Source organism: Schistocerca piceifrons, chromosome 1 (assembly GCF_021461385.2).
Source record: "Schistocerca piceifrons isolate TAMUIC-IGC-003096 chromosome 1, iqSchPice1.1, whole genome shotgun sequence".
Lineage (NCBI taxonomy): Eukaryota > Metazoa > Arthropoda > Insecta > Orthoptera > Acrididae > Schistocerca > Schistocerca piceifrons.
This window is the reverse complement of record NC_060138.1, coordinates 606,348,613-606,373,161: the sequence shown is the minus strand read 5'-3', so window position 1 is coordinate 606,373,161 and position 24,549 is coordinate 606,348,613. Positions and strand designations below refer to the sequence as shown.

Below are 24,549 nucleotides of genomic sequence, written 5' to 3'. Positions count from 1 at the left end.
AGGAATACTGTTTTATGACAGGATGAATTGTCATACTGATACGAAGATTCATCGTCCCCGAAATGTTTGTCTACTGTATGCGACGAACTGTAAAATTTGTTAATATTCCGCTTCTAGCGGTTTCCCAGGCGCAGTGAGGGCCTAGACTCTACCCACGAGAAATATCCGCAGATCATAACACTACATTCTTCGTGAGGTCCTTTGGACACGCCAGTCTTCCACTTTATTTATGTAGTCAAGCGGACACAAATGAAAAATTTTCATTAAGTTAGGAGGGCTCTGTGATCGATGTTGCAGTGTTGCAATAGCATATGATCGCGGTTGACGTTCTCTAGGAATTAGCCAAAGCCATACCCCTCCGTCGGACTGACGCAGTGCATAGCGTGATTCGTAGAATCAGTTGCTTCCAGTCATCTATTGTCCAGTGGCGCCACTTTTTACACCAACTAAAGCGTCGGTCAGCATTGACCTACGGAAATATGTGGCTTACAACGAGTTGCTCGACCATTATATCGTATTCTCTATAACTCTCAAGACAAAGTTACTATGCTGGCTGTACTACTGGTAGCATTTTGGAAATCTAGAGTCATTGATTCCTTCCATAAATTCTTCCGACTTCTTACATCAACCCAGCGGAATGCACGACGGTTCTCCTCCGTCAGTATGTGAGGTCCGCCAATCAGTTGATTTAGCTGTAGTTTTTCCTTTCCGTTTCCACTTCTCAGTCACATCATCAACAGTTGACGACCACATCCTTGGAATATCCCTGGTGGATTTGTTTCTCTGGTGACATCCAATGATTAGTTCCCGTTCAAAGTCAGTGAGCTCTCATGCCGACCCATTTTGCTGTTATTGCTGCTCTACTGACAACACAATACTCCCCGCTCATTTTTAACCTCTGGATCCGCTTCTTATGATATCTAGTGGTCATTTCCGCGTTACGTGGGGGTGTCGGGATACTTCTGATCTGACCTCCTACTCAAAGTCGATCGTCCAGTCGCAAGGTGGCGGCTGCCCTAAATGAACTCGATCTGTTGTACGGCAATTCTGAAATACACTTTAAACTTATAGCCACCATACATCTTACGCATTAATATGGACCACAATTTGACCAACTTTCCCGTTATGCTGCTGTTCTGTTTTGGCTGTTTGCATTCTAATCAGTGGGGTAGTTCATTTATCCGAGCCTGCCGCTGGTGGCCGAGCGGTTCTAGGCGTTTCAGTCTGGAACCGCGCGACCGCTACGGCGCAGGTTCGAATCCTGCCTCGAGCATGGATGTGTGTGATGTCCTTAGGTTAGTTAGGTTTAAGTAGTTCTAAGTTCTAGGGGACTGATGACCACAGATTTTAAGTCCCATAGTGCTCAGAGCCGTTTGAACCATTTTTTTTCAGTGCAATGTTGCTTGATTTGAAGTCAATATAGATATTTGATATGACTTTGCTGTTACACATTTCAGCTTATCTACACAAACTACTGCTAATTTATAGCCCGCATCTCGTGGTCGTGCGGTAGCGTTCTCGCTTCCCACGCCCGGGTTCCCGGGTTCGATTCCCGGCGGGGTCAGGGATTTTCTCTGCCTCGTGATGGCTGGGTGTTGTGTGATGTCCTTAGGTTAGTTAGGTTTAAGTAGTTCTAAGTCCTAGGGGACTGATGACCATAGATGTTAAGTCCCATAGTGCTCAGAGCCATTTGAACGATTTTGCTAATTTATATCTATTTATGGTGCATTCCTTGTTTGATATGCATTCCTTGTCTGATACCGTCTTGTGCACTCCTGTCGCTTATTCAGTGGTTACAAACAGCGCAGACAATTAAAACCTGCTCCGATAATTGTTCTGATCTCTTCAGCATTTCATAATTGTTTATACAAATTCAGTTTTACGAGTGGCATCACCATTCGAATAATCTGAACAAGTCACTTTTGCATTAAAGAACAGTGATCACAATTAAGGGTGACGATGATATTGCACAGCATTCAGCTACAGAGTTTTGGGAAATTACTCTTAGAGACTTCTAGGCTTATAGAGGGGTGTGAGTACATAATATTTCGAACAGAACGTATCGTTTCCGTTCTATGAAGGTTTCAATTCAGATGCTTAGCTCATCCACGTCTGCTTGAGGAAGTGAATTCGGCGTGACTTAGTACAGCTAGTATGTAACAGTTCGAAACGAAACATCATGAAACATCCCTTTATCACTTACGCACGTTTGTTTGAATTGACAGTTAAATATTCCGTGTTACATTATTCCAAAACCAAAAAGAATCCAGCATAAATTGCGTAAAGAACAGTACTACGCCATCACAAAACCGGCTCGATGTGGCGAACACAGCCGTTGTTTCGTTATGTTTCCTATCGAATTGTTACCTAATAATGAGTCAAACGTCTCAATTGAAACCGTCGTAGAACGGAAACGCTACGTTTCCGGACATGGCTTCCTATCCAAAATTTTATGTACTCGCTCACCTCTATAAGCCTAGAAGTCTGTAACATGAATTTACAAACACTTTGTTTAAGCAGATAGTTTGTACACTGTAAAATTTTGATCGTAGTGTACGAATGACCGTCAGAATATTTCATGGTCAATTACAGAAGCCAAAGCTGCAAATTACTAGTTGTACAATTTATTGTGTGCGCCATTGTGATAGATTTGTTTTCTGCTCCTGAAACCAGACTGCATTACAAAATTGATTATTGTGCCACGAATTTATTTATTACAAGATACAGTTTCTCTAAATCAGGATCTGACGAAGTACTTGCTCCATTAGTCCAGTTTTTAAAACAGTAGCCTCCTTGCAACTACTTTAACATATAGTCGCTCCTTACCACTCATTACCCGTAGTTAGTACGAGGGATGGTCTTCAAGTTTCAGTCACCCCGAAAAAATAAGTTACATAATTAGTGTTCATGTTTGTTTACAGTTCCATGTCTGCAGATGTCGTACACACTAAAAGCCTATCGCCGTCGTACCGTGCGGTAGTTTATTTCCTAGTTTATTTCCTAGTTTATTTCCTAGTTTAATGCACTATCATACGACGCTATGGGTTCGTGGTTATCAGTCGAGGTCGAATGACGAAGAATTAAGTGGCAGACCATCTCTCAGCGAAGAACCGACATTGTGAAGTGGAGCTGTGCTGCTCTAACACGGACACATGAAGATGGAGACGATTGTTTAATAAAGTAAACGTCATGGGTTTTAAGCACCTTGTCCTGTGTTCCAGGACTGCTCACACCCATTTAAAAATCCATTACAACTAAGGCTACAGTGGAAACACGGCAGAAATGTCAGGCCATTACACATGACCTGTTTAGCACCTACTTAGTATGGACCTGTGCTGGATGTACCACTATAATCCTTGAGATTAATGAGGAATGAAATCACCGGAGACATGTAAATTCCCATCCGCCAAAAAAAAAGCGAAGATCCAACCATACACGGAGAATGCGTTGCTGCTTACGGACAGCCATGGTGTAGTTTTACCAGAATATATTCGTAATGGGCAAACCATCACAGGAGCGCAGTACCAGTATCTCCTGTCAAGGTGACTTCGCGGCAAGCTGTGCAGTGGGGTGTTTTCACTCCACGAAAGGGCAGGGCACTGTCCCACACGATGCTTCTTTGGGAAATCGAATTTTTTCTCATTCCCCCACATTCTCGTAATGTGGCAGTCTTTCTTTAGATGAAGAAACTGTTGGATGACACAGCAATTTGCTGAAGGGCAAAGAAATGGTTTTTGAGATGGAACCTTTCTTGGCCAGCCAGAATGCTGACATATACAACCAAGGTCTCCACCAAGTTATCTATCTGCGGAAAAAAGGTATTGCAATGATTGGTGAATACACAGAGGACTTACAGCACCCCATAGTTTTATAGTCGGAGATTGAATTCTTCGATGTAATGATGCGACGTATCGAACTTCTTGCAAGTCAGTAGGTTTTGACCCGTGTCCATGACTCCTGTTGCATTACCCAACAAAATGTTCTGTTAATTCCTTAGTAATTAATACTCACAGTTGCGTTTGTGGTCAGTGGCGAATATTAATAATTTTCGATAAAGCAGCTTATTTACGTTTAGACGTAATAAAATGGTACTGAGTCTTCGAGTTTCAGAAGTAACACAAAGACAGACAGTCTCTTGCAGTGCCAAGTACAGCACACCACCTTACTGTTTAATACCGAAGTCAATGTGGCTGACTGTCGAAAAAAATCTGCAGGTCTAGCACTTCTGATAAATGTTAATTTTCTCCAGATAAAAGAAAATAAAACATCATAAGTCCGACGCTTTTTCTAAAAAGTTAGTCCAGGAACTAACTGATGAAAATTAAGGTAATAGGATTTCTGCTCCAAATTTCGGAATTCCGTGAAACTGTTGGCCGACAAATTTCTTTCTCACAAGCACTGCACGAAGTTTTTGCAAGTTCGAGACTGACACCTATTAGTGGATATTAGTATGGAGAGTGTCCATCCTCCTTCAGTTCTGCTGGGACACTGTCAGTGAGGTATCTGAACGTCTCTGGAGGAATGAGACCCATTATTCCTCAGTACCCGAAACAAGAGATGTTAGACACAGCGGTGTGGGGCATAGTCGACGTTCAGCCTCATCTAGTAGGTATTCCATTGGATTTAGGTTGGGACACCGTCTGGGCATTTCAGGAATGTTGTTGTCTACAAACAATTGCCTCAGGAATACTGTTTTATGACAGGATGAATTGTCATACTGATACGAAGATTCATCGTCCCCGAAATGTTTGACTACTGTATGCGACGAACTGTAAAATTTGTTAATATTCCGCTTCTAGCGGTTTCCCAGGCGCAGTGAGGGCCTAGACTCTACCCACGAGAAATATCCGCAGATCATAACACTACATTCTTCGTGAGGTCCTTTGGACACGCCAGTCTTCCACTTTATTTATGTAGTCAAGCGGACACAAATGAAAAATTTTCATTAAGTTAGGAGGGCTCTGTGATCGATGTTGCAGTGTTGCAATAGCATATGATCGCGGTTGACGTTCTCTAGGAATTAGCCAAAGCCATACCCCTCCGTCGGACTGACGCAGTGCATAGCGTGATTCGTAGAATCAGTTGCTTCCAGTCATCTATTGTCCAGTGGCGCCACTTTTTACACCAACTAAAGCGTCGGTCAGCATTGACCTACGGAAATATGTGGCTTACAACGAGTTGCTCGACCATTATATCGTATTCTCTTTAACTCTCAAGACAAAGTTACTATGCTGGCTGTACTACTGGTAGCATTTTGGAAATCTAGAGTCATTGATTCCTTCCATAAATTCTTCCGACTTCTTACATCAACCCAGCGGAATGCACGACGGTTCTCCTCCGTCAGTATGTGAGGTCCGCCAATCAGTTGATTTAGCTGTAGTTTTTCCTTTCCGTTTCCACTTCTCAGTCACATCATCAACAGTTGACGACCACATCCTTGGAATATCCCTGGTGGATTTGTTTCTCTGGTGACATCCAATGATTAGTTCCCGTTCAAAGTCAGTGAGCTCTCATGCCGACCCATTTTGCTGTTATTGCTGCTCTACTGACAACACAATACTCCCCGCTCATTTTTAACCTCTGGATCCGCTTCTTATGATATCTAGTGGTCATTTCCGCGTTACGTGGGGGTGTCGGGATACTTCTGATCTGACCTCCTACTCAAAGTCGATCGTCCAGTCGCAAGGTGGCGGCTGCCCTAAATGAACTCGATCTGTTGTACGGCAATTCTGAAATACACTTTAAACTTATAGCCACCATACATCTTACGCATTAATATGGACCACAATTTGACCAACTTTCCCGTTATGCTGCTGTTCTGTTTTGGCTGTTTGCATTCTAATCAGTGGGGTAGTTCATTTATCCGAGCCTGCCGCTGGTGGCCGAGCGGTTCTAGGCGTTTCAGTCTGGAACCGCGCGACCGCTACGGCGCAGGTTCGAATCCTGCCTCGAGCATGGATGTGTGTGATGTCCTTAGGTTAGTTAGGTTTAAGTAGTTCTAAGTTCTAGGGGACTGATGACCTGAGATGTTAAGTCCCATAGTGCTCAGAGCCATTTGAACCATTTATCCGAATTTACTATTAAGTTTTACCAAACGTAGTGAGATTTGATGACTGTAACTAGCTACTGTATCCTACTTTCTCATACCTTCGCTACTCTTACCGATTTATAAGTTATTTTACGTTAAAACAAATTTTTCATTTTCCGAATGAACATTGCAGCTTATAATTAAAAATGTATTACGATGATAAAAATTCTGGAAATGCACTTCGGTAGAAATGCTCAGGCGCGATCTTCCGTTACCTGGGTCTTAGAAACAACATAAGCTTGCAGCGGTCGCGTGGATCACGTTCATGTAATACAGTTAGTAAAATTGAAAAAAGTGTGAAATTCAGGTACGGACTATGATTCGAGCCTCTGTGAATTTTAGGATGGACTGTTGGAAGACCCTCTGAGCTTGTGCGAGGGCCAGTCGCTTGTAGTTGTGTCACAGGAGTCTCGCGAAGTCAGCGATCTATCACTGTAATCGGCGCGACCTGTTACGTAAGTGTTTTTGAAACACAGCTCTTTTTTGTTGTTGTTTTCCCCGCTATGTTCGTTGTAATACGTTTATCATATTGACAAACTATTGTTTTAGATTGCATATCCATTCCAACAATCGTGCAGAATCGTCGATCGGAGACTAGAAGCTCGAATAGTAGCGTGGCTAGAGGAGACTGGGAACAAGGAAGATATTATTAAGTTCTATAGATGAGGACTATATTCTGCAAGAGCGTCCTGGCATTCTTCTTATGGAAAGACGGGCGTCAACCTCGGGAGTGACACAGAGGAGTTTCTGGGTCGCTGCTATCGCTGAGGAAGTATACGAAATAGATGTTGTATCTAGGCAAGACAGCCTAGACACAATGCGAGGAAGCCGAAAGGCACGCGCTATAAGCTCACGCAGGATGGCGTAAACAGGATACGTAATGAATGCTATAAAGAAAAGTACGTAGCTGCTGGAATACTTAACTTTAATCCATCCTTTGTATACATCGTTCTTGATGATACAAATGAGACTCTTTAGATACAAGCTATGTAAGGCTAATGGCGCCTTGCTAGGTCGTAGCCATTGACTTAGCTGAAGGCTATTCTAACTATCTGCTCTGCAAATGAGCGAGGCTTCGTCAGTGTGCATCGCTAGCTACGTCGTCCGTACAACTGGGGCGAGTGCTAGTACGTCTCTCTAGACCTGCCGTGTGGTGGCGCTCGGTCTGCGATTACTGAAGTGGCGACACGCGGGTCCGACATCTACTAATGGACCGCGGCCGATTTAAAGCTACCGCCTAGCAAGTGTGGTGTCTGGCGGTGACACCACAATAGAAGTACTCGAAAATTGTGTAATGCGTGTAATAAATTCATTTACCTCAATAATATCGAGACTGTCTGTATGTCTGGTTCCGAAAGCTACAATTGGTTGTGATTTATCATTATATGTATTTTTTTTAAACTCAGCCAAACTGAATTACATCATTTTAGTTAAAATTGTGTATTATTGTTGAAACTTTGTTCTTCCTTCAAATATGACGAAATACGTTAACCTTTGTTGAATGTTTTTAATAAATATTACTATGGGCAACACATAAAAAAATAAAGTTTTCTTAAAAAATCACATGCTTCTTTCTTAGTTGAGAAAATAGCAATCACTTGTAGTCCATACGACTACTTGCGTTCTATTTTAGAGTGCTACTACTGCAGGTTATGTCGTTTTACACGTTATTAACTTCCTGTAATCGTGGGTATCTACAAAACTTGCATCTTGAATAGCTTAAGTCCTATTTGATGTATCAGGAGGTCTTACTAACTGTGATATTTAATGGTTTGGTTCGTATGTATTTTGTGGCTGTGAAATGAATTTTCAGCCGCTGAGCTCCCACCTGGTTGGGGCTTCATATTATCAGGGTCCTCCAACGCCAATGCTGTTGGGTTTTCCCAGCGGCAGTAATCCAGGCGATAACGAACACTTCCCGTTACCTGCCGTTCTGCAAACCACGTTACTGCGTGGCCTCTCGTTTCTACCAAATGCAGAGTGTGAAAGTGTCGCCTGCTTGGTAAAGCAGCCTGCTCCCAGACGCTGACACCTCCTAGAGAACGGCGTTCGCGTGTCTAGCCTCGCGCATGTAGTGCCCTCTCATCTGTCAAAACTAGAGTTGCACTCTACCAAAACAACATAAATGACGTAGTAAATGGTAGGATTGACGACATAATTGGTAGAATTGATAGGGAAAGAAACATAAATGAATGTGTAAGAGAGAAAATGAGAGCCGACTAGTTCCCTTTGTTTTTTTGGTTGCTTTTTTGCATGTAATTAGAATCGAACATCATTCAGTGTTAGTCCATTGTGTATTTTATATTCTTACAGAATATAAACTGCATATTACAAGCCACAAAAATTAGTTGAGCGCATAAAATTTGCGCTTTTATCCAACCAAAGTAAATACTTTTGATGTAAACACAAATAATGAAGAATATGTATAATTATCGTTGTCATTTTGTACTCAAGGTAATGTTCTTCATCATGATCAAATGCGAGAGTTTCGTGTTATAAATGCGACAGCTGTTTGAAACATGTTTTATGTAAGTTCGACGAATATTAAAGCCATCTTTGACTTTTTCTCTATTTTGCCTTTTTGTCGAGGAAATTGCTTTTTCTATCACTATATGATATATCTGCGTTGTTTTCTTAATTTTTACTTCTACATCCTTCTATTTCACACTACAAATCAACAATGTTTGAATAAAACATGAATTAAACATTTACAATTCCTTTTTTCCTACAATTATTACTTATTCTTAAGTAACAGGCAAGGGGGATAACATCGAAGAATAAAAATGTTCTGCAGGCTACTCGGCCGTTTATATGTCCTTACTCAGTATCTAGATGGTTCACCGCTTCCGGGTTCAGGCAAACCCACTAAGACTCTAATCGCATATGTAAAGACGGCGATCGTTGTGAAATAACTCCCAGAAGGTATGCAACACACCCAATGTACAGGTAATGCGTGTACGACCTTAACGGACCAAAGCTACTAGGAAAACCTCTGTGGTCTACATTTACTTATGGTGGTGTACAGAAGCCTACAGAAGTTTTAAAACTGTAGCCAAACCAGGCCCTGTTCTCATCCACGCCTGTGTGTCACAGCTCAATGATTAAAACTTTACGACGCTATTTTCTCTCTAGGTGGTGTAGCACAGCCTTCATAAGTGTTAGGAACTGCACCATAGCGGTATTATTACTTGTTTAGACTATAGACTTCGGTCAGATTCAGATATCTTAGGATCATAAAACATATTCGACCGTGTATTCCATAACTGCAATGACACAGTCTAAATAAAATCGTAAGTACATCATTTACTTATAGTGCGCAGTTGCCAACATTTACGCCGATAAATATTGTATGATGACGTTATGAGAGGTTGGCGCCAGCCGACCTGTTAACGCTGCTGCTGCTGCACCCACTGACTCACCTGCTGCGGGTTGCTGTAGCAGTGCTCCGCGAGCCGCCGCGCAGCCCGTGGCGTCAGTCCGCCGCTCTCCAGCGCCGAGCTGCGCCTCCTCTCCCCGTACTGCAACAGCACGTTCACACAACACGTAATCACAATACATTTCCTTGATGTGCTGAAACTACACGTACACACAACTATTCTATTCTATCGCTTGAGCCTTGTCCCACAGTTATGCAGGGTCAGCCATCGTTAATCGGAGTTGGCATGTTAATGTTGAAAGGGTGGCCAGATGCCCTTCCTGCCTCCACCCCGTACCCCCCGGAACGGAATTAGTGTACCCCAACTGTCTGCGTCGAGTGTAATCCATGGAATAGTGCGAATGTGTTCATATGTCTGCGAGTCGTGTAACTGAGGCGGAACATGGGAACCAGCCCGATATTCATCTAGCGGGATGTGGAAAACCGCCTAAAAACCACATCCAGGCTGGCCGACACATCGGCCCACGTCGTTAATCCGCCGGGCGGATTCTATCCGGGGCCGGCGCGCCTACCCGAGTCCAGGAAGCAGCGCGTTAGCGCTCTCGGCTACCCTGGCGGGTTACACGTACACACAACACGTAACCACAATACATTTCTTGGAAGAAACACTCCATCATGAATCAGGAGCAGCATTACTGGGACAGTTTCTTACATCACAACCACTCAGTGAAGCAAAATAACAATAAATCGGCAACTTACATAGAGAGGGACTGAGCACAATGAGATTTTTGTTGATGTCTTCTTCTTATTAGACGATATTGTGGAGAAATGACGTCTGTAGAATATTTAGTTCATACGCAACTTGATAGTAGTAGTTTTCTTTGTACTTTTTTCATATAACTTAGGATGTAATTCAGACCCATTTAAGTTTATTTTACTTCACTTTATTTTCTGTTTAGGAATATTTATCACTAATTAAAATTCGTTCACAGTAGGTAAAATAGCACACTAAGACTCCCTCAATCACTTTCATCAGATAAAAAATGGTTAGCTTAAATCAAAGTTGCTGAACTTCACTTTTAGGTGGTCCTAGTAAAGAACACAAAGAAATCCGGAAAATGGGTAATGTGGGACTGGTCGAAAGACAGTCTGAGGAGTAAGAAACAACAGGAGCCGAAACTCTGAGGAAGAAATAATTTATTCATTGTTGTATGACCATTTTTTCGTAAACTGTCCCGTAACTGATGGAAAAACCAAAATAAAAAATAAAAAAACAATAATCAGAATAAATTAACGTCCACCGATAAATGAATTATGAGTTAGTGCCACCCATAGCCATTGTTTAACTGTGTAGAATTTGCTATACTGAATTGGATGCACTTGAATGTAGATGACGGGACGTGCCAAGACTCATAAACTCTCAGAGGAAACAACACCAGCAGAATTCGCAGAAGGCCTACTGGGGCACTCCCACGGATGCCAGGGAGTTACTCCGTCAGTCAGAATAGACTGCGCTTCGAGAAAAGCTGACTTTGTGTCGGACACACTAATAGTAACAACGCACATTGTATCTCTAGGCTGTGCTGCGGCAAGGAAGACAGTTTTTAAAGAGGTGTGTTTGGTCTGTGGATGGGTACTCTTTTGGCAGAGTGCTGGAAGAGCTCCTTCTGTGTATTCTATGGCAGGCTGTCAGAAATCTCCGAAGTGCATACGCCTTTAAGACAACATGTGAGAGAGAATACTAACGGCTTTAAGATAGCATGTGAGAGAATGTAATGGGAACAGCGAAGTTTAGGGCACCTTTGAAGATTGTGAGACACCGCCACCATGTTCAGATCCTGCAAGGAAAAATGCTTAAGGAACTGTAGAAACAGCTACTATCGGTGAATGTAAATAACTTAGAAGTGGTAGTAAGAAATACCGCTGCGCTTATACAGGTCCATCCTTTCTTCGCCAGCACACACACGTGGACAGAGAGACGGAGAAAGCAGAAGTTTAGCTGCGTCAAGTACAATGAATTTTGTAACTGATTAACCATCATAAACGAGAGTGAAGGAGAGAGAGACCAGCGTTTTTTAAGACATCTTATTGGTCACACTCGTACCATTTATTAATCAGACAACCAAAATTATTTGACCCTGAAAGACGTAGTCTACTGTTACAAACCTACTGTCGAAAGTTACTTCACTGAAACGCACATTCCCATGCAGTCTCGTGGTCTTCACACTCACACTTTACTTCAGAAACGAGAGGTTATGATCAGACTGAACTGAACTCATACACAGATGGAACGCAAGGTGTTGATACAGAGCCCCTGGTTGATTTTGCAACCACTTCTGCAGCCATATGTATATGATGAGTATGACAAACTGCCTATTGGCTTCTGTCTTGGGTTCTTCGGCCGACGTTCGTCAAATGATTTTTCTGACGTTTCGCCAGCACGAGTGGCTGGCATTGTCAAAGCTTCACCCTCCATTGCCGGTGGTGAACTGGAGCCGAGCTCGCGGCCGCAGACTATATGTACCTGGCGCGACAACGTCTGAGGGCTTCTCCGCGGTCATTTCCGGTGCGGTTCTCCTCTTGCTACCTGCGACGATCGTTCGCTGCAGCACAGGAAGCCAGGATCCGTTTATCTTAAGGCTTTCTTCTTTTTTGCTGAAGCTATTCCCGTGTTTTTGTATTTGTACAGCTTCTCTGAACAAGCGGGTGTGATAGTGCTTTTCTACAGCCAGAACTTCCTTGTCGGCGAATTTTATTACGTGGTCGGTCTCAATCAGCGCGTGCTCTACCACGGCCAATTTCTCCACCACGTCCAATCTGCAATGTCGCTTATGTTCTTTGATCCTCGTGTAGATTGATCGTCCAGGCATTCCGACATAAACTTTACCGCATGTGCATGATATGTTGTATATTCCCGACATTGCAAGTGGGTCCGTTTCCTCCATTGCCGATCTACGACAATCTTTGATCTTCCTTGTCGGTTTGAAAATCGTCTTTACGCCGTGTTTGCCCAATATACGGTCAATTCTGTCCGTCACTCTGGGAATATATAGCAGGAACACCATACCCGACATTTCTTTTTCTGATTTCTTACTTCGCCGAGTGTTTGGCTCTGTAACACTTCTAATATAACTTGTGGTGTACCCATTGCTCCTCACCACACTTAAGGACACCACACAACACCCAATCATCACGAGGCAGAGAAAATCCCTGACCCCGCCGGGAATCGAATCCGGGAACCCGGGCATGGGAAGCGAGAACGCTACCGCACTGAGTGTTTTCTTCCAATCGCGCCTGAGGTGCTGCGGCTAACAGATTCGTCCTGCTCGCGTTACGAGGGTATTAATCATGCCACTCGAGCCAGAAAAGAGGCAAGAGGAGAACCGTACCAGAAATGACTTCGAAGAAGTCATCAGACGTTGGCGCGCCAGGTACATATAGTCAGCGGCCGCGAGCTCGGCTCCAGTTCATCACCCGCAATGGAGGGTGAAGCTTTCACAATCCCAGCCACTCTTGCTGGCGAAATGTCAATAAAATCACGAGACGAACGTCGGCCGAAGAACCCGAGACAGAAGCCAATAGGCAGTTTGTCAACAGGTGGCCACGAAAGCCTTAACAGTTTTGTATAATGAGTATCGTTAGATCCAGTCGCATCAGTGAGGTGAACTGTAAGGCAAGTCGCGTCATTTTTAACGGTATTTAGTAGCTGCTGTTTTCACTCTGAAAATTTACTGCAACTAGAGGTTCAGCATGTGGTCAACCCTGGTGACAGATGAAAATCGATACCTCCTATAGTGTTTCCTGTCTGTGGCAATAGCCTTTGGCAATCACGGTAAGACTGACGTAAATGTAAATCTTTTATCCGGACACAAGTTTGTGTAAATCGTATTCCAAACCTCTTGACCAGGTTTGTCAGGGCTCTGGCTCTTATTATGAATTATTGTTCAACCATTTCTCTTCCGTTTTCATAGAATAAAATGAGTGTTTTCAAAAAATGGTTCTGAGCACTATGGGACTTAACATCTATGGTCATCAGTCCCCTAGAACTTAGAACTACTTAAACCTAACTAACCTAAGGACACCACACAACACCCAATCACCACGAGGCAGAGAAAATCCCTGACCCCGTCGGGAATCGAACCCGGGAACCCGGCCATGGGAAACGAGAACGCTACCGCACTCAGTGTTTTCTTCCAATCGCTTACTACCATGAGTAATCAGCTGGACTCAACTTCAGCCTACAAGAGAACACACACTTACATCTCTTTGATCTGTACCATTAATATTGGCTAGTGTCTTTGAGCAGCCGGCCGAAGAGGCCGTGTGGTTCTAGGCGCTGCAGTATGGAACCGTGAGACCGCTACGGTCGTAGGTTCGAATCCTGCCTCGGGCATGGATGTGTGTGATGTCCTTAGGTTAGTTAGGTTTAACTAATTCTAAGTTCTAGGAGACTAATGACCTCAGAAGTTGAGTCCCATAGTGCTCAGAGCCATTTGAACCATTTTTTTTGTCTTTGAGCAAGCAAAATACTTTCTCCTCTTTGCCTGCTTTCCAAATGATAACACAATTATTGGCGTACAGCACATAGTAAATGAGGACTCCAGGACGAAAAAAATACATTTCAGAGAATCCTTCACTGGAAAACAAAATTTCCTGTTCATTAGAACAACGTTCCTGAATGGAAATGTGCTTTGGTTCTAGGGAACATAAGGAAAATATAAGATTTCCTTGAAAAATCGTCCTGTTTACGAGACAGATAATTCCTGAATTGTTCTTGTTTCTGAAGGAAGTCACCAAGAAGAACGTCACTTATTAAAGAACTTTAATTTATCCATGGGGTAAAAATAGACGTAAGTGTAGCGTGGTGCACATATCATCTCCTTCTCTTTACGATGATGGTTGGAGCAACTGCACAATTGCATTGCCACCTGAATAAGTGAATGCCAATGTACTACTAATAGACTAAAACATAATCCCCTAGAACATATTAATTAATTAGAAATACCCTTCAGTAATCACATTAGTGGACATTTTCAGTGCACACACCAATTACTTGACCTATAAGAAAAGAATACTTCAATTGAAAAAAGAAAGAATACAAAAACTCCGCAATACATGTTACTTGGAACTGCATGGTAGTAAGGAAACATCTGCAGGACTCATATGAAGATTCAGCATTCAAAAAAGGTTAAAATACCTCTCGGTGATATTAAGAGTGAGGTCGTTGACATGAAGGATACAATGGGGATTCCATTATTTAAAGCAGAGGAGGGAGCGGATAGGTAGAAACATAACGCTGTTTGGATCGTTGAGGGCGATGAACTTCATGCTCAAATATTAGAAGAAGAAAGGGAAGCTGTTGGGGAAGTACGTCAGAGCTTTGGGAGACATATCAAACATGGCAGAGGGCACAGATAATATTCCTTCGGAATTTGTAAAATCGTTGAGGGACATAGGAAAACAAACTATCACACGAACTCGTATGTACAATCTGTGAAGGCGTACCACCAAACTTACGGAAGAATATCATCCCCACAATCCCAATGAATCCCAAGGAATGTACATGTAAAACTACATAGAGTTAAAAATTAAAAATACTAATTGCTAGAAGTGTGGAAAACAAAGCTGAGGTTCTGTTAGGTGACTATCAGTTCGACGCATCAGAGAGAAATTTCTGATATTGTGCTCTATACCGGAGGCAAGACATATCAGTAGGGTTTTTGGATGTATAAAAAGAATTAGAAAGTGTAAAATGGAGCTACATCTTCGAAATTCAGCGAAAAATGCATTTAAGTTATATGACAAGAAGGGTAATAGACAATATGTACAATATTCAAGAGGGAACCATGAGAAATTACTATCTAATCTCTGATTTTTTAAGTTTATTTTTATTTTATTTTATTTTATTTTTGGTAGAGATTTGTGTAGCAGTTGGTTTCTCTGTGTGTTGTACTCCGTTGGGAACAAAATACATATGGCTAGACAGTATTTATTTTTTGTAATCACCAGCATCCTTGTCACATCCATTCCATACACCAAAGTAGTCTGTGCAAGTTTGAATGCAGAGGTGTGTGTCTTAGAACCTGTCACTGAGGGGATGAGAGACTACCTTGTGTCCTCTGGTAGTGTTGTGAAACCTCGCTATGCTTCTCCAGAGAGGTTTAGCAATGACTTTGTTTTTCAGTCAAAGTGTTGTCATTTGTTTCTCATAGAAACATTGGCAATGAGAACCGCCTTACTCCCTTTAATAAAAAGAACAGTCTTCACAGCAACCGCCATTGTTTGGGCCTTTCAAATGGTTAACAAAATGTAATTCTCTGCGAGTCAGAGCATTTCGATTTCTTCAGTGTCCAGGAGTCGTTAGCTGCTCAGCCCACCTCCGTTGAAAAATCAGCATATCGCACAACAATGGTCTCTGGCTGGTATAGGATCCACTCTCTTCGTCCAGATGTTGGTGAGGTAAGCACGATGTTATTCTGAACGTGTTGTGGTACATCTTTGTGCTTTGGTTGGTGTGGATACATGCTTGTTTGAGTTAGGAAAATAATTTTTTTCCTTAACCTTTCAGGAACGTTTTTGGTTTCGAGTCGTGGAATTCTTTTGGAACAATTCTCGTTGGTGATGTTTGAATTGGATTTCTCTCTTCTGTTCATGCCACCGTGGACCATGTGCCATCAGAAATGGTATTACTTCGAATCTGATTAACATTAATATAGGGCTATCCTTCCTTTTTACATGTGTTACATTATAATTTGTCCAAACTGACATGCGACAAATTTTATGATGTAACATGCCAATAACAGTTGATTCTTTCACGCTGCACCGTAACTGCGGATATTATTCAATACTGCCAATGATTTCTCAGCTAACTACTTCTTCTGCTCCCTTCCTTTATTATGGTAAGGGGAGCTGTTATTTATGGCAGCATTGCAGCTATTATTAGCTGGCTTGTACACTTGGAAACTTACTTAAAAGGCCTAAAATTCATAATCTTCTTCAGAGCTGAAAATGCCATACTGAGCAGGTTTAAATAAGAGAATTTTCCACATCACATTTAACCTCACGCTACTCATGGGTGGACTGTTTCCCATAAATTGCTTTGTGTTTGACGTTAGGAGAAATCCCTTAAAGAAAGATGAAATCGAAGCCAGGAGTAGACTTCAGAGTGGTAAATCATTGAGACTGGAAATTTCTCTGCAGCCACACAATGAACAAATGTTTGTTTAAAATCCTAGCAGTCGAGACTCTTATTGGCTCACAATGGTTATTTCTGAATAAGGCACACTGTCCACACATGTCCATGTACAAGCCTTTCGACTAGCCACGGTTAGAAACTGGTCATGGAGTGGTCAACATTTTCTGCCTTTCTCCCCTCATCAGATCATCATTAATTAACCATTGCAAGATGTGGCCCACCACTATTCATCTCCTGTGCCAACCTCTTCATCTCAGAGTAGCACTTGCAACCTACATACTCAGTTACGTGCTGGATGTATTGCAATATCTGTCTTCCTCTGCAATTTTTACCGCCTACAGTTGTCTGTAGTACCGTAGATGCTATTCTATGATGTGTTAACAGTTGTCCAACCATTCCGTCCCTTTTTGTCAGTGATTTCTACACTTCTTTCTTCTCCAATTCTGTGCAGGACCTCCTCAGTCCTTGCATTATCAGTCCACCTAATTTTGAATGTTGATTTGTAGCATCACATCAGAAATGAATCGATACTCTTCTGTTCCAGTTTTCCCACAGTGGACGTTTCTCTATATACTCCAAACGTACATTCTCGCAAATTTTTCCCTCCTGTGAAGGCCTATGTTTGATACTAGTAGGGTCTCTTGGTCAGGAATGCCCTTTTTACCAGTGCTAGCATGCTTTTGATGTCGTCCTTGCTCCAACTGTCGTGGGTAATTTTACTGCCTAGCTTTCCTACTGCCTTAGCTTCATCTATGTCATGACCATCAATCGTAATATTAAGTTTCTTTCTTTTCTCACTTTTGCTATATTTCATTACTTTGGTCTTTCTTCGATTTACTCTTAATCCATTGTCTGTATTAAGTAGAATGTTCGCTCCATTCGGTAGATCTTGCAATTCTTCTTCACTCCCACACGGTCATCAGTGAATCTTATCACTGATATCGTTTCACATCGAATTTTAATTCCGCTTTTGAACTTTTCCTTTATTTCCGTCATTGCTTCTTCGATGTATAGATTGAACAGTAAGGGGTAGGGGAGGGTGGGGGGAGATTACATCCCCGTCTTGCACCCTTTTTAATCCGAGCGCTTCATTATTGACTTCCCACTCTTATTAGTCCTTCTTGGCTCTTGTACATGTTGTATGTACTAGTACCCTTATTTTACTCAGAGTTTCGAACATCTTTACCAGTTGACACTGTCGAACTCTTCTTCCAGGTCAACAAGTCCCATGAACGTATCTCGATATTTCTTCAGGCGCTCTTCCATTATCATGCTCAACATTAGAACTATCTCTCTGTTATCTTTACCTTCCATAAAGTCAAATTGTTCCTCATCTAACAGATTCTCAGTTTTGTTTCCCATTCTTCTGTATATTACTCTTGTCAGGAACGTAGATGCATGAGCTGTTAAGCTGATTGTGAGATAGTTCTCGGATTTGTCATCTCATGCTGTCTCCGGCATTGTGTTGATGTTGTTTTACCGTAAATATGATCCTGTATCGCCCGTCTCATACGTTCTACACACTGACGTGGATAGTCGTTTTGTTGCCACTTTCCCCAATGATTTTAGAAACTCCGATGGAATTTTATCCATCCCTTCTGCCTAACTTGGTCTCTTCTAAATTCCAGTTCTGCTGTTTCATCCCTTATTTCTCCCATATCGACTCCTGTTTCTTTTTCTACCATTTCATCAAAAAAGTCCTCAACCTGATAGAGGCTTTTGATGAACTCATTCCTATTATCCACTCTTTCCCCTGCATTTAACACTGGCAACCTCATTGCACTCTATGTTAACGCGCTCACTTTTAATTTCAGTGAATGTTGTTCTGACTTTTCTACATGCGGAATGTGTACTTCAGAACAATCATTTAGTTTACGATTCATCACATTTTTCGTGCAGCTATTTCACCTTAGCTTCCATGCATTTCCTATTTTTTATATTCCTAATTGACTTGTGTTTCTGTATGCCTGAGTTGCCCTGATCGCTCTTTTACATCCATCTTTCGTCGATCAACTGAAGTATTTCTTCTGTTATCCATCGTCTTTCCACAATTACCTTCCTTTTACCTATGTTTCTCTTCCCAACTTCTGTGATTGGACTTTTTATTTAGAGATGTACATTCCTCTTCGTGTGAACTGCCTGTTGAGCTATTTATTACAGCAGTGGCTATAACCTCGGATAACTTCAAGCGTATCTCTTCATTCCTTAGCATCCCACTTCTTTGTGTATTGATTCTTCCTGTGTAGTCTCTTAAACTTCAGTCAACTCTCCATCATTTCAAATTTGTTATCAGAGTGTATATCCGGTCCTGTGTACGCCGTACAATCCAATATCTTCTTTCGGAATCTCTGCCTCACCATGGTGTAATCCAACTGCGCTCTTCCCATATCTCCCGGCCTTTACCAAGTATAACACTTCCCCTTGTGACTCTTGAAAAGAGTATTCGCTGTTACTAGCCGATTTTCTTCGGTAACCCTTTCCTCTACTCCTTCCCCCGTAACAGCATTCTAGTCCCCCATAACTATCAGATTGTTATCTCTCTTTACGTACTGAATTGCTCGTTTAATATCATAATGTACTTTCCATATCTCTTCATGTTTTGCTTCTGACGTCAGAATGTACACCTGAACCATTGTTTGCTGTAGATTCTGATGAGAACAACTCTGTCGCTTTACCATCCGCAGTAATTCATTCTCTGCCCTGCCTTTCTATTCATAAGGAATCCTGCTTCCGTTATATAATTTTCTGCTGCTGTTCATATTACTATATTCTCATTTGGCCAGAAGAACTTGTGTTCTTTCCATTTCACTTCAATTACCCCCACTGTATCTAGACTGCGCCTTAGCATTTCGCTTTTCAGATATTCTAGCTTTCTTGCAATGTTCTAATAGCTGACATTCAACGCCCCGACTCGTAGATCACAGTCCTTTTGTTGGTTAATCAGTCTCTTTCTCATGGTCCCCTCCTCCTTGTCAGTATCTTCCCGGAGATCCGAATGGTGGACTGTTCCAAAGTCTTCAGTCAGTGGAGAGATCATCATTTAACTTTTTCCCAATACAGACCACATGCACACATTATGTGTCTTTCATGCAATGTTTTTCATTGCCTTCTGCATCCTCATGCCATGATCATTGCTGATTCCTCCTACTTTTAGCAGTAGTTTCCCATCCCAAGGACAAGTGAGTGCGCTGAACCGCTGTCCACTCCTTCATGGATATTGGCAGAATGAGAGTGACTTCTTACTCCGGAAATCTTCGGCCACCATTTGCTGATAACTGTTTATGCAAATTTCAAGCAGTTCGATGTTCAGACGAGGGATCGAGAACGTTTTGACTACTAGTCGAAATTTGCCTTTTCTGCCAGAGTGTGTTCTTATTACGAGTATTCTGGGTTCTTTCATTAAAGCACTAACCATTTACACAATCATTGGCGATATCAACGATGTAGTTTCACCGTATGCTTTCAAGTGACCACCTATCTGTGCCGAGGCTATATTTCCTAATAACAGTCCTCCATTCATGTTTTAAATGTTACATACTTAATTCGGTGAGTAATTTTATTGTTTGACCTTAACGCTAATAAACCGAATTTTTATGGTGACAGTTTCTTTTAAAGTTACGTGAGCGCCTTCATTACTGTACCCATGTGTGGTGTGGTACCAGTATTTTCGTTTAATAGTTTTCTGTCATAAAGACATTCCATAGCGTGATATTGTTTTTCTTAAATTGCATGATCTGATGGGGAGCTTCTCTTCCTGTAGGACAACAGGGATTGGGCTTGCAGTATTAAATAGCTAAACAGTCACCTAACATATGGATTCTCAATTGTCAGCTCATTAGATCTGAGATCTTCCGTGCTGGTGCTCTCTTACAACTTCGTTTACGCCTGACTTACACATTTGAAGGATTTAGAAATTTTACTATTAATCTTATTTTAGTTCATGTAATCTGAGCAGACCGTGAATCAACGTAGTAAAGTCACAGTAGTAATCAGAGTTTCCTTTTAAATGTTTCCCTTCGGCATTTATTCCACATACTCTAGATATTCCCCCGAAAGCTATGTATTTCAAACTAATTCCCAATTGGATTTTATACATAATGAGCATCTCTGAAAGTGCATTTCATCGCTATGCAGCCGAAACATGTTACCGGGATGAAACAGTTGCACAGTTTAATATTAGGATCTTGATAAAATTTGAAAAGCATCCCAGACGGTCGGCATTGCACCCATGCTCACTAAGAGATGAAATCTACATGAATTACTTATTTCCTCATTTAGATACCTCATTCCGACTATCGAAGAGCATGATATACTTCTATAATGGCAAGTTTCACTGTGTGCAGTCCTCCGGGATTAAGTGTCTGTTGTAAAACAAGGTCAGATTTTAAAACAAGTTTTCTTAATAGGAGTGATGGCTTCATAATTCCTAACCCCTATGTCTGATGAGTAGTAGCCATGCACAATAATAACAGAAGTTTAAGGGAAAAGTACTAAGGTTAAAAATGGTATAAGTGTTTCTATTCTATTAGTTAACTCGTACCTCAAGGGAGCAATGGAAGAAATAAAGGATAGTTTCAATAGTGGAATAACAAAGATAATATTCTGTTACTATATTACTATCGCCAGTGGTACACAGCTCACGGCCAAATTGTTAGCATTGTTGCCTCTAGACTGCGGAGTCCCAGGTTCAACTCCCAGCTAGGTGAGACATTTTCTTCAGTAGGGGTTGGGTGTTTGTGTTATCCTAATCATCAAGTGGTAAAGAAGAGAATCGAAACAGTTGAGATGTTGCGCTATTGAAGGTTGTTGAAAATTAAGTGTACTAATAAGATAAGGAATGAGGAGGCTCTCAGCAGAATCGTCGAAGAATGGAAGACATGGAAAACGCGCTCAATAAGAAAGGACCGGCTGACACGACACCTGTTAACTTCCAAGGTACTAGAAGGAGACGTAGTTGATAAAACTGTAGGGGAAGACAGAGACTAGAATGAATCCTACAGATAATTAGCCTAAGGACGCAGGGTGCAAGAGCTATTCTGAGGTGAGGAGGTTGGTAAAAGAGAGGAAGACTGATAACCCCCCCACGCTCCTCTCCACGGCACAAAAGAGTCATTTCATCTCATATTCATCACAAAAACACGCATTTCCCCAAAGTGGCGTCAAATAGAAAGACTTACACTTAGCGGCGGACCAACCATAGGGGGTATCTCCCGGGCAATAACGCCGTAAGATCATTTCATATACTTATTGGATGAATGGAAAATTTTCAAGATCTGTTGAATGGAATGTACAGTCTAAGTAGCACAGAATGTGGACTGATACTGAAATTTTCTGGCAGATCAAAACTGTGTCTCGGTCCGGCACACAGTTTTAAACTGCCAGGAAGTATCATATCGGCGCACGCTCAGCTGCAGAGTGAAAGTTTCATTCTGGACTGATAGTATTTGAAAAAAACTCGGAAATTTATAGCAGAAATGAGATTAGCGGTAAACTTACCTCAACACTGAGGACTATATAGTAGACGAAGTTAGGAATTCTGCTACTTTGGAAGCAAAAAAACCAATGATGGACGAGTAATGAGGATGTAAAAAGCGGGCTAGCATACGTGAAAATGACATTCATTGCTAAAAAGAGTTCATGTCAACAAGAGACTTAACTTTGATGTATTAATTTCTGAAGATGTACATTTGTACCAGAGCATTGTCCACCCCGATAGCTGAGTGGTCAGCGTGACGGATTGCCGTCCTACGGCGCCGGGTTCGATTGCCGGCTGGGTCGGCGATTTTCTTCGCTTAGGGACTGAGTGTTGTGTTGTCTTCATCATCATTTAATCCCCATCCGGCGAACAGGTCCCCTAATGTGGCGTCGAATATAACAAGACCTGCACGAAGGCGGCCGGACCTGCCCCGTAAGGGGCCTCCCGGCCAATGACATCAAACTCTCATTTCCATTTACCAGAGCATTAGACGGAAGTGAATCGTGGGTTGTAGATACAACCCAATTTGAGAATAATGAGTATCTGATATGGTTTTCCGCAAAAGAATGGTTAAAACGAAATGAAATAATAGGAATTTCTGTGTATGACTGGTGGGGAAAGGAGTAAGTAAAACACACCAACTACAAGAGGGTACCGGATGACACAAGAGGAACTCACTTAGAGAAAAATTGTAAGGGATGACAGAGATTTGAATATATCCAACAAAATAAGTAAAGATGTTTGGTGAAGTGCTGCTACGAGATGCAACATTTGGCGTATGAGAAGAAGACTTGGCGAAACACTTCATATCTGTCTAAGGGATGATGATAACAAACAATCATTAGGACTCGAGGCATGTTTCTGACATGTTACCAGCTGGGTTTCCCAGTTAGTATAGTGAAAGACTGAAGCCAGGAGCACGATTGTTGACGTATTTAAATTCAACTGGATTACTAAACCAAGTTTCATGAATAAAGAAATGCAATTTTAGCTGTTATGTAAATTGAAGGAGGTTGGAGAAGGGAAGGGAAAGGAAAACGTCTATTGATATCAAGTGCATGAAGAATTTGTGCGGCATCAGTTGTGACGAGTGGAAATCTACACCTACATCTACACCCATACTCCGAAAGCCACCTGACGGTGTATGGCGGAGGGTACTTTGAGTACCTCTATCGGTTCTTCCTTCTATTCCAGTCTCGCATTGTTCGTGGAAAGAAAGATTGTCGGTATGCCTCTGTCTGGGCTCTAATCTCTCTGATTTTATCCTCATGGTCTCTTCGCGAGATTACGTATGAGGGAGCAATATACTGCTTGACTCCTCGGTGAAGGTATGTTTTTGAAACTTCGACTAAAGCCCGTACCGAGCTACTGAGTGTCTCTCTTGCAGAGTCTTCCACTGGAGTTTATCTCTCATCTCCGTAACGCTTTCGCGATTACTAAATGATCCTGTAACGAAGCACGCTGCTCTCCGTCGGATCTTCTCTATCTCTTCTATCAACCCTATCTGGTACGGATCCCACACCGGTGAGCAGTATTCAAGCAGTGGGCGAACAAGTGAACTGTAACCTACTTCCTTTGTTTTCGGATTGAATTTCCTTAGGATTCTTCCAATGAATCTGAGTCTGACATGTGCTTTACCGACGATTAATTTTAGATGGTCATTCCATTTTGAATCACTCCTTATGCTTACTCCCAGATAATTTATGGAATTAGCTGCTTCCAGTTGCTGACCTGCTATATTGTAGCTGAATGATAAAGGATCTGTCTTTCTGTGTATTCGCAGCACATTACACTTGTCTACATTGAGATTCAATTGTCATTCCCTGCACCATGCGTCAATTCGTTGCAGATCCTCCTGCATTTCTGTACAATTCTCCATTGTTACAGCATCATCAGCAAAAAGCCTCATTTAACTTCCGATCTTATCCACAAGGTCATTTATGTATATTGTGAATAGCAACGGTCCTACGACACTTCCCTGCGGCACACTTGAAATCACTCTTACATCGGAAGACTTCTCTCCATTGAGAAGGACATGCTGCGTTCTGTTATCTAGGAACTCTTCAATCACACAACTGGTCTGATAGTCCATATGCTCTTACTTTGTTCATTAAACGACTGTGGGGAACTGTATCAAACGCCTTGCGGAAGTCAAGAAACACGGCATCTACCTGGGAACCCGACCTCTGAGTCTCGTGGACGAATAGCGCAAGCTGGTTTTCACACGATCGTTTTTTTCGAAACCCATGCTGATTCCTACAGAGTAGATTTCTAGTCTTCAGAAAATTCATTGTACTCGAACATAATACGTGTTCCAAAATTCTACAACTGATTGACATTAGAGATATAGGCCAATAGTTCTGCAAATCTGTTCGACGTCCCTTCTTGAAAACGGGGATGACCTGCGCCCCTTT

General features: G+C 42.0%; 1 protein-coding gene across 1 annotated transcript in view; it reads right to left on the bottom strand.

Annotated features, from left to right (window-relative positions):
• Positions 1–24,549, bottom strand: part of LOC124798375 — a 62,949-nt gene that overhangs the window by 7,597 nt on the left and 30,803 nt on the right. The window contains exon 3 of the mRNA XM_047261749.1: positions 9,508–9,606. Coding sequence (XP_047117705.1) covers positions 9,508–9,606 — 99 coding nt within the window. The remainder of the gene's footprint in view (positions 1–9,507; positions 9,607–24,549) is intronic.